Here is an 11,080-nt window from a genome sequence, read left to right as displayed (position 1 = left end):
CTCCATCCAGTCCGTCCTCACAAAATGCACAGCGGGAAAGAAGGAATGGACTTAGTTTTCTTCTGGGGAGAAATACGCTTCAGTAGAAGCACTGGAGGGCTTGGAGGAAGGCTCAGTGTGCTGTGTCTGCTTCTGGGATGGTCCTGGGTTTGGTGCATGAGGTAGGCTAGGGTGCTGGCTAGGGTGGTGGGCTAGGGTGGTGGGCCAATGTGGTGGGCTAAGGTGGTGGGCTAGGGTGATGGGCTAGGGTGGTGGGCTGGTTAAGAGCAGTGAGACGGTGCGTGGAAGGCCAAACCAGTGGAGTGCAGTGGGCAGTGAGCCTGCTAACTGAAAGGACACCTGTGGTGGGTCTTCTGAAGGCTTCTCTGCAACTCCACATAGGGGTTCATGCTCAAGACCCTGAAGTCAAATCATGGTGGTGCATCTAGAAGCTTCTAAGAGTCAAGGAGGGCAAAAGGTCATGGGCCACGTTCAATTCTCGCTGACCCCTCTTTGCACGGATGCAGGTGACCCCATCTCACCTGCCCCAGACAAACACTATAGCAAGGCTGCACTGGCTACAGGACGGAAATGCTGGGTAAGCTAAAGACATGAAGGAGAACATTGACCCCATGGGCATCAGCTCACCCCTGACCTCAACAGGAGACGGGTGAGCAAAGCTCCAACTCTCTTGTTTTTCATGAAGCTTAATGTTTTCCTTTTTTTTTTTTTTTTTTAATTCCTCATTCTAGATCTCGGCCTCTGACTTATTTTGCTTTATATAATTCTTGTTTCAGCAGCTGCTTCTCAGAGTCCACACCCACCTGCAGCTGCGGCTCACTGCAGTATTTGAACAACTATGATACTCTCCCTCAAAGTACTCACTTTTGTATTAGAATGCAATCAGAAATTCCAGTTTTAGGCTGTTGGGCTTCCTTCTTCATTTTATTTTGTTAGTTTTTTGCATGCCCAGGCATGCATTAGAAATTTAATTTTGTCCTGAAGATGAAGATGAAGGTTACTGTCATTATTGCCACTCAGAAATATGCTCTAAAGATAGTAATTTTCGAATGGAATGGCATCCTCTGTGGGCAGCAGCCTGCTAGATGAGTCTGTGTCTGTTTCTGAAATATATGTTCTGACAGCCATTCTGTTCATTCTATCAAATTATCAACTTGTTAAATACCTTTTGTGATAATAGATTATAATAGTTACAGGAGCAACAATTCAGTGAACTTTGACTGATAAACGGATGATAATCACAATGATCAAAGAAATCATTTTCTCACCTACAAAATTATTAAAGAGGCTACCCAGTGAAAACAAGCTGAGTTATGCTACTGACTTCAGCAAATGTGGTCTCTGTATGAAAGCCTCAAGGACCTTCTTTTCCAACCCTTGACATTTTAGTTTTGTTATAAGGACTTTGTTATATTAATAGCCGTTTTCGGAAAGAGAGAAACAATGTGTGAAGTAGATGTAAACAATATGTAGATAAGCAGAAAGTAGCCCTCTGACAATGACATTCAGGCGTCCCTCTCTTGAGCTATCTCCATCCTAGAGTGAGTCAAACAGCCCAGCCAGTGTGACCTGAATCTTGATGGTTTTTCTGCCCTTATATGGAATGTATCTTGAGGAAAAGCACAAAGAACCCACCAGCACAGACGATGTGCAAACTCTATAACTGGCTTAGAATTATGGGAACTTTAGGAACGTCTGTTTTCCCGTGCAAGTTGTCTAACTTGCAGAAACATTTGTAATTTGCCTACTGCCATATTAAAATCTAGATAAGGTCCCTCATTTACCAGAAGACTTCGTTGCTTTCTTATCTGCTTTTGAGACATCTTGTAATAAGAGTTGTGTTTTTTTTTTTTTTCCTTTTGGGTCTGTAGTGCTTTTTCAATCAATGTAGCTGACGCCAGATAATTTCAGCACAAGGGATATATCACACTGGCCCTGTATGAACATTGACCTAATTTAGTTAATCTTAGATTATTTACCCAGAATATCTCATCTGTGAATATATGAAAGTATATAACCATTGTAGTCCTTAGGGGAAAGAAGAAAAACAGAAAGCAAATGAGAGTCTCTCTGGCTTTATAAGGTGATGATGCAAATGAGGCTGTGTAATACATATACTAAATGAACAGACCATCGTACACATCCAAAGTCAGAGTGCTAGAGTTTCCAATGGGATGTTGATGGCTCTTTAACAGGATATGTGCTAATTTTTTAGTTTCTTCTTTGGCAATTTTTTTGAAAAACAGGTAGTTTGATTAAGGAATAAAGTAGTTCTACTAGTTCCTTACTTAAATTTTAACAAGAATGATATTGCCCAAAGAGTTAATACCAAAATTAACCATCTCAATTAGTTTACCCACAAAACTTTGCTCATCCTTGGTATTGCACAACATTTTCTTTTTCCTCTAGTTAAATTTAATTTAGCTAAAAATAGAACAGTAAGTGGACAACATACTAATAATGAGCAACAGGACAGTTCCTTTTATGATAAAAACAAAATTTTAATTGTATTCAAAATTATCTATGAGACATTTCCATTATTGGCAAAGTAGACTTCACATTTTTGTTGCATTTTTAAAATTAATTATACAACTCTCAAGATAAATGCATAAAATTATAATGTGTGTGTATGAAGCCTGCATGCAGAATTTTTGTGTTGCAGTTATACTGAATTTATTGAAAACATTCTTGGAGCAATCTCTTTTCACTTGCTATCATCAAAAGGCAAAATACAATTTCTAATTTTTATAACTTCACTTCTAGAAATCTGTGGCTAATATGTAAAATATTTTTAAATACCTTCTTTAAAATAAAATGTTTGCAAATATGGTTTCTTGCAACTTCCGTGACCAAAGTATGACTTCACAGATTTTTGAAGCTGTGAGTCAATTATAGGAATAAAAAGGAATTCCACTCTTGATGAATAGAAGCGTTTTCCCAGATGTAAATTCTTGCTCAAGCTTTCTGTTTGTTTGCTTTGTTTTGGGTTGTGGTGATGGTAGGTGGTCGCAGTGAGAGGTGTGTGTGGAAAAATTAAAGCAGAAAAGTTCCAAAATGCTGACCCGAGATTTGAAAGTAACAGGAAAGCGGGCTTTCGAACTGTGCAGACATCACACAGTTGCCTTAGTCCTGCACATATCCTCATTATCAAACACTTGGAGCAAGAGTCTTCAGAAGTTACTGCAGAGTTCATGCAAGATTGCTGACTGAGCTCACAATACAGTAATTAGACGGAATTAAAGTTAAAATGGAAAGAAAATGAATTGAGAAGTAAAATACAAGGTGTAATGCCCCCCCCCACCCCCAACCTGCCCCATTGAAAGAAAAGGAGCTTTGAGAATAGATTGTTACAAAAGCAACTTCAGAACAGCTCTGAGCCGGCCTCCCGCGAGGCCATGTGCTCAGCCTTCTCCACCATTTTTGCTTTTCCTTTGCCATTTCTGAAGGATCTGTGAGAAGGTCTCGCACTGCCTAGCAGGAAGATAACGCACAAGTAGCCATGTAGGTAATTGCAAAGTTCCTAAGAGCTACATTTTTAGAAAGCAAAAAGAAGGCGAAATTTCAGTAATATATTTTATTTAACCTAAGGTATCTAAAATATAATCATTTCAACCTGTGATCAATATTTTAAGTGATGACTGAGGAGTTTCACATGCTTTTGAGTACTGCATCTGGAAAATCTCGTGTGTGTTTTACACCGAGCAGCACCTCACCGCAGAGGGGCCCTGCTCTCCCTGCTCAGTAGCCACTGGGGGCCAGTGGCCACCACCCCGGACAACACAAGTCCAAGGGCAGCCAAGGAAAATGCACTGAGGAAAGCCTGAACCTGGAGGCTGAAAACAGCGAGAACCCAGAGCACCTCAGCAGCCTCAGGCAGGAGCCTGCTCCAAAGCTGCAGGAGAAAAGGAACTGTTGACTTTGAGAAATAAAATGTCCTTGTTCTCCATTTTCTGCTATAGTTGTTGAATTTCTATAAGGAGATTATAGTCAACAAGGAAATTATGTCCCTAAGCTAGTAACCTTCCAGCTATGTGACTTTCCCTCCCATGAGAAGTCCTGCCACCAAGAGCCGCCTTGGTGTTCAGCCAGCCTTCGACACTGTGGAGATGCAAGGGGATTGCAGTGCGTGTGTGTGTGTGTGTGCGTGCACGCGCACAAGTGTGCAACTGTGTCATATGTAAGAGTGAATGCCTGTGAGTCTGTTGCATCTGTGAATCGTGTGAATCTGTGAATCGCATGTAAGAATGAGTGTGTGACTTGGATGTGTGTGTGGGAGATTGATTCTGGGAATTTGTGTGTGTGAGAATTTGTGTGAGTGAGAATTTGAGTGTGTAGGAATGTGTGTGACACGTGTGCAAGAGAATGCATGTGTGAGAAGGGGAGGAAGGCCAGAACAAGCCAACCGTCACTGGCTCTGGCGCTGGCCAGAACCACTGGGCACCCTGGAGGGTTCTTTATGCAGGAAAGAGGTCCAACCTGTGCCCAGAGCTTCCGTGGACCATCAGCTTCACCCCCCCAACGATGACCTCTGCATCCCCTCAACAGACAGATTTTGAAACCCACGATTAGCCAGGCACTGTCCCCTCACCCCTGGGGAGACATCAGTGACCCAGACTGGCCATCAGTGACCCAGGCTGGCAAAAACTCCCTCTCTATGCAACTTCCAGGAATTCCCCTCCCACAGCCACATCTCCAAAAAGCCGGCCTCTGGCTTGGAGCCCTGTTCCTAGCCTTTGGCAGCCTTGTCTGCAGGTGGAGTGGCAGGAACGGTGGCAGGAGCTGGGGCCAGAGGATGGGGGCAAGGCTGCCCAGGCCCAGCCAGGGGCTGGCACACATGAAGAACCTCCTGCCGGGTGTGATCTGTGACTTTCCAGAGCCTTCAGGCCACATCATACAATTCTCCAGGAAGGAAACAAAATGGTGTTCCAGTTCAAAATTATCCACATTTACCAAGAGTCCCCCACTTACCCCGCCCACCCCGTAGCTTTTTCCTGGGTCTAGATGACTCCACTTTCAATCCCGCCCCCCACCAAAAATGACACACCCAATAAATAGATTTCCTCCCTGTTGTTGTGTTTACAAAAACATTATTGGTTGCACTACCCCTCCACATCCTACCCCCTCCTTTTGTCAGAAGGAGGGCAGGCATTTCGGGGGCCTGGACGCTCAAGGAAGGCCTCGCGGGTGCAGGAGAGGCCTTGGGGTGTGCAGGGGAGAACCTGCCCCTCTGCCGTCTTCGACCTTAAAGTTTAGTCCTCGGCTCTGGTCTGGTGGCTTTCTCTTGCCTTCTCCTAGGAAGTTTTTCCAGCCTCAGATGCGGCAGAGAGGGGACAGCAGCTTGGAGTCCTGTGAGGAGGTGGAAGGACACGTTAGTGGAGATCCTGGGCCTGAGGAGAACTAGCATTGCTCAGGGGAGGAAAATTGCCTCTGCTGGCGCCTGCGGCCTCCCACGAATCTGAGAAACACTACTGCACCCGCCTCTGCGTCCCTCAGGCCCTAAAGGTGGTTTGCGCTCCTGGGTTCTAGCGCCCTTGTGTCTCGCTCGCTGGTCCCCGCCCTGCACCCATCCCGGGGCATCAGGAGCACCCCTCCCCACCGTCCAGATTCTAGAGGAACCAGACCACTTGGGCAGGTGCGGGTAGGGGACCGGGCGTGGAAAGCAGGAGTGCAAGCAGGTCCTCAAGTCACTGAGACTCTCCTCGCCTTGGGGTGGGGACTGGAAGTTTGTGAGCTGCTTGCAATCCTGCAGTTTGAGGAGCGTGGCCTCATGTTTTAACTGTTTTGCTTTAGGGCGCGCAGCCTCTCTGACATGCATTGTTGTGAGTTCACCCTAAAGGGTATGACTTCAGAAACGATCACTGCCGCGATCATTAAAACAGAAGATGATGTCTATGAAATTCACTCGACTTGGTATCTGGGCCTCTTTCAGTGAATTTAAACTCGCAACATTAAAGCAACACTTGGGAGAAAACGGGAATATGTCCAAATCTCAGGTCATTCGAGTCAGACATCCGCGCTCAGAACCCCAGGGAAGGCTTTTAAAGTTGCGGAATGCACCAGAAGGAGAGCAGGGATCCCCCGAGGCCCCACTTGCGAAAGACCCCCCCTCCCTGGGCCCCTCCTCCTCTTCCTACCCCTACCAACGTTGGAGGGGGTCTGGACTTTGAAACTTGTCACGGGGAAAAGAACCTTCGCCAAGAAGGCTGCTAATGAATTCAGACTGCATAGTTCTCAAAATCTGATGTTTTGCAATGATGACATTAGCGTGGCGGCCGAGGGTCCGAGCCCAGAAAGTCTGCGCAGCTGCTCGGCGCTTTGAGCGCCCGGGACAATGGGCGCAGTGTTCGGCCTCGGCCTCTCCAGGCCATTTGCATACCCCGTTCTGCCTGAGTGACCGGCGGAGCTGCGGCAGGGAGCAGCATTGTCCACGGGTCACTTCAAGATGAGCGAGATGACAAGAGCCAGGTGAGCGATGGGGCGGGACATTCCCCAGGTCACGAGAAGAAAACGCGGGGAGAGCCTTGGCCAGAGCTTGGGTTTGTTGATTCTCGAGGTGGGATTTGCTCGTTTCCTCTTAAAGCCCTCATCAGATGTTGTAGGGGGAAATTCGAGATTTAAAGATTTTTAACAAGAATTTACAAAGCCTCATTTTGGGAGTAATTTGGGGTCTTCCTTTTTCTGAAAAATCCAGTGATCTTATGGCATTTTATTTCATTGTATTCTTTCACTCTTCGAAGTTTAAGAGTTCCACCGCCAAAGGGAAGCAGTTTCATTCTCTATAGCCAAAAGCTGTCACCAGTTGAGTCTGAATTTGTTATTTTCCAGAAACACCATTTTGAAAAGTTGCAACTGAGGCCCCTTGGCCGGCAAATCTGAGCTGCAGAAGCGCCTGAAGCCCGGACGTTAAACCTCCAATCACCAGCCAGGGCAGCTCCGGCTGGGACAGCGCGGGCGCGCGGCCCCTCCACCGCCGCCAAACGGAGCGCGCTTGACGCCCCTGTTTTGACTTCAGCTCAGAAAGACAAGTCTTTGTAATGCAAGTTCCTCTTCCCTAGAGAGTTGACGCACCACCTGCCACCATCTCTACCCCTAGCCCTGGAGCGGCCTGCAGAACTGGGACTCTTCTCTTGCGGATTTCAATCGTGGGGCGTGTAACTGTTGCCAATAATTTTCAGAGACCTGGATCCTTAAGGAGGGGATCCTGGGGGAGGGACCTGAAGTGGCAACGGGTGGGTGGGACGAAGGACGAAGCCAGAAAAACCGAGACAACAGGAGGGAGGCAAGGGACCGAGGGCAACGTTTCTCCCAAGTGAAACACGCTGCGTTCCGGCACCGACGGCTCCTCCAGCGCCTGGGCCCCCCAGGCCCCGCCGCAATGCACCCAGGGCCTCCCGAGGCCGCGCTCCACCCAGGCTGCTCCGGGTCCGCAGCCCCACAGGCCCTCCTCCCCTCACCCCTCCTCCTCCCTCCGCCTCCCGCACCCGCGCACCACCCACTCGAGCGAAAAGCAAGTCAAGCAAGTCCTGGGGAAGGCGTCCCACAGCCCTCGCCCGCAGGCACCAACACCTGGGCACACCGCGTCTCAGGCGGTAGCGGAGCTGGCCCACACCGGCCCCGCCAGCGCCCGGGAGGCGTCTCCAGGTCCCTACCCGCGTTCGCTGCGGATTGCAGCAACGCTCATCTCGGGAATATAACGATTAATCCAACCGCAGGTTTCCAGATAAGTGATTGTGATGGAGACTGTTGGCGAGAAAATAGACAATTATCCGCTGTTAGCTTTACATAAAGATCGCATTAACTCAAATTAGTTATCAGACAAAAGAGCGTCGGCGCGCGCGCCCTGCCTGCCCCGCGCCCTGCCCGCGGGGACCCCCGGGCACAACCAGGCCCAGGGCACGGCAGGCAGGGCCGAGGCCTCGACAGGGCGCGAGGAGAGGGGGCATGCACTAGGGGGCTCCGAGCTCTGGCCCCCGCGGGGACTGCGTGTTGCGCCCTCCTAGACGCAGCGCGGGGCTCCAGACGGGGACAGGGTGGCTGCCCGAGCGCTCCCCGCCGCCCAGCGCTCCCCTCCGCTGCGCCCCTCCCGCCCCCGCGTCCCGCTGCTGCAGTCCGTCTTCCCCCGCGCGCTCCGCGAGGCGCTACCCTTTTCTTTCTGGCGCCCGCAGCACCAAGTTGCTGGTCCCTGAGCACGAGGAGACGAAGTTAATGACTCCGGGAGGGAACTGCCCCTCGACCCCAAACTCGCAGCGAAAGCGTCCTCGGCCATGCGAACACTCTTAGACGACGGCCCTGTGCCCCGCCGTCCCCACTCCACGCGTGCGGTCACTGTCCCTCCCGGGGTCGCTCCCTGCGGGGCCGCGCTGCCACTCGGACAGGAGAGGGGACCAATGGGAAAGGTGGGCTGGGGAGAAAGGGCGCAGAGCGACCCTGGAGCTGGGTGTCCATGGCCTGGGGGCACCGGCTGAAACGTGGCCGTCCAGCCTGGACGCCGATAGAAGTTGCGCACTGCCCACGCGCCGCGTGGCCTACTGGCGTGCTCTTTCTCCCGTGTCCCCACTAGGGTTGACACCGGCCCGCCGGAACACAGATTTGTGCAAACGCACAGCCCAGCGCCCTGAGCCCCGGCCTGGCCGCAGCGCCCAGCGGGGTTCCCCCCTGTCGCCGGCGCTCGCTGGCGGCGGTGCTCCCGCCCGGGCTGGCCTCGCTCGGCCCCCAGGGTCCCTGGGCCCCGCTGAATAGGGCGGATAATGACCCCCGGTTCCCAAGGCAGGCTTTCTGCTGCCTGGTGAGCCTTGGATTTGTGTGGTCCAAGCCTTTCCCAGCTTGTCCCATTCTGTCACCGGGATAAGGGGCTCCCTCGGCTCGTTTGCACCTGCGTCGCTTTTGGCTCCTTCAGGAATGCGCTGAAGCTTGTAATCAGCTTTGTGAAGCCATTGAGTGCACGGCTGAGTGAAACTTCCAAAGCTCGAGGAAAACGGGCCGGCTGAATGGGAGCCAGCATGGGGCTTCTCTCCAAGCCTCCGCGCTGCCAAATTCCAGCAGAGCCCCTCACAATCGCTCCGCGCGGGCTTGACTGCTTTCCCCACACTGAGAAAAGTGAGAAAAGAAAAGCGAAAATACCAGTCACCGAGGTTAGCCGCTTGTTCCCAGATTAATGGCAAACGGCCCCCTCCTCCTCCCCCCGCCCCCGCCCCCCTCCTGCATAGCGCACGGATTCAGGAAACACGGCAGAGGGGAGGGGAGGACAGTTATTAATAACTCCCCATCTGATTTCATATTTTCTGTCCCCTGACCAGGGCGGGGTCTTCGAGCCAAGCGCGCGGTCCCCCCGCCTGCAGGTGCTGAGCTGGGCTGCAAGCCCCAGGTCTGCCGCGGGCCCGTGGCCTGGGGAGGTCTCAGCAGGCTTGGCTGCACGCCTTGCTCCAGTAGAGGAGTTAGATGAAGCCAAACCTAAGATTTCCCAAAACTAGCACTGCAAAGCCTTCACAGTACTCCTAACAGGAAACAAAAACAACAAACCAGCCCTGGGCCTCCAGTGACCTCCATCCCCACATCCACTCAGCAGGGCTGGCGCCTGGAAACAGGCACCTCTGGATTTCAGGGGCTTGGGAAGGAGGAGGTACAGGGAAGGGAGGACTTCTCTGACACCCAGGGTGTGTGTGTGTGTGTGTGTGTGTGTGTGTGTGTGTGTGTGTGTCCTCTTGCAGATAGTTAGGAGTAGAGGTGCCTGCAGCTGGGAGTACCCCCCACCCCACCCCATTGCACGCCTCCCTGTCTGGTTCCGGAAGACAGGCGTTCTTCCAGAGGTTCTTACCAAGGGTCTAGCCCTTCAGACCAGTGCCTCCCAGGGCTGCCTCCCAGGCCTTGGGTCCCTCCCTCCCAATCAAGGTAAATGAGGGTTCCAGGCTGGCTTTCTTTCCAAAAAAGGAGATTCTTGGCAGCCAGTAGAAAAGCAACCAGCTTGCAGAAGGCAAGCAGGTGGGCAACAACATCGGGGCGGCTTCCTCCCCATGGCCAACTCCTCCAGGGCAGGGCTCCTTCCTCCTGCTGTTTCACCCCATGGTCCTGCAACAGTGCCAGGCAGTGTGTGCAGAGGAGATGCTCAATACCTATTCATCAAATGAATGCTGTCCAGTTTTACCTCTCAAAATTCAAGGCCTGCAAGCAGGTCTTCTGGAAGGGAAATATGGCAGCTTTTCTCTGGATGGCTCATAGGGCCCTCTCATCAGTGAACCCGCATAGGCATTACTTGTGGGAAAGAAAGTGAAGACAACATTATGATCTACGTGTAAAACTCTTTTTACAATCGCTGTGCATTTCTTTTGCTAATTAATTCTTGCCACCATGAATTGGACTCCTTTCCTTTTCTGCAAGCACAAATATTAAGCACAAGTTTTAATATGTGAGCTAGATTTCCATTCCTTCTAGTAAACACACGTTCAGGCCTGCCAGGTTTTCTTTCTCCTGCTGTAGAACCTTGCTTTTGTAGGGGCACCACAATGTCTGACTGCTGCTCTGTGCTATAAATAGTCCCCTGGTGGATCGAAAGGTTTAATGGGCCTCTTTAAATACCTAACTTATTATAAAGCCCTGGGAGAATCACATTAACAGGCAGAGAAGAGCAAGAAGAGAGCTCCCCCTGTAGATGCCCTATTACAGCATTCTTGGAGATCCGGAACAGGCAGGACTTTTCCTATTTGTGTACATTAATGTGCATGAGAAGCTGCAGCACGCTGGCGCCGGGAGGGGCTGTGGTGGTGAAGGGGTGCACCTAAGCTGGGAGGAGGTGGCACTTAAAGAGGTCAAGTGATTTGCGCAGAATTACCCAGAGGCATCGCGACTGTTATCAGTAATAATGAGAAGTCAGAAAAATCAGTGGGTGCTTTGTCCTGTGTTTAAACACATCAGATAGTCCCGTTTAAGAGCAAGGAACACCCCCACCCCCAGCCAGTTCTGAATCCCCAAAGGTGGCACAATGGCAGAATTGGTGAATCTCAAAGAAAAGTTGAATCTCTCTCTATGCCAAGACTTTGTGCATCCATTCGTCGACGCTGAAATGCTTTAAACATTCCAAATTCAT

At 50.7% G+C, this 11,080-nt stretch overlaps 1 protein-coding gene across 1 annotated transcript in view; it reads right to left on the bottom strand.

Moving 5' to 3' along the window:
• Window positions 1–2,495: 2,495 nt before the first annotated feature.
• The window catches only part of LOC107967993 (uncharacterized), a 394,524-nt gene continuing 385,939 nt past the window's right edge, over window positions 2,496–11,080 (bottom strand). Inside the window, exon 4 of the mRNA XM_063792355.1 lies at window positions 2,496–9,087. Coding sequence (XP_063648425.1) covers window positions 8,526–9,087 — 562 coding nt within the window. The 3' untranslated portion in view covers window positions 2,496–8,525. The remainder of the gene's footprint in view (window positions 9,088–11,080) is intronic.

Source organism: Pan troglodytes, chromosome 14, assembly GCF_028858775.2.
Source record: "Pan troglodytes isolate AG18354 chromosome 14, NHGRI_mPanTro3-v2.0_pri, whole genome shotgun sequence".
NCBI classification, from domain to species: domain Eukaryota; kingdom Metazoa; phylum Chordata; class Mammalia; order Primates; family Hominidae; genus Pan; species Pan troglodytes.
The sequence above is the reverse complement of the archived record's forward strand: the minus strand, read 5'-3'. Positions and strand labels throughout refer to the sequence as shown.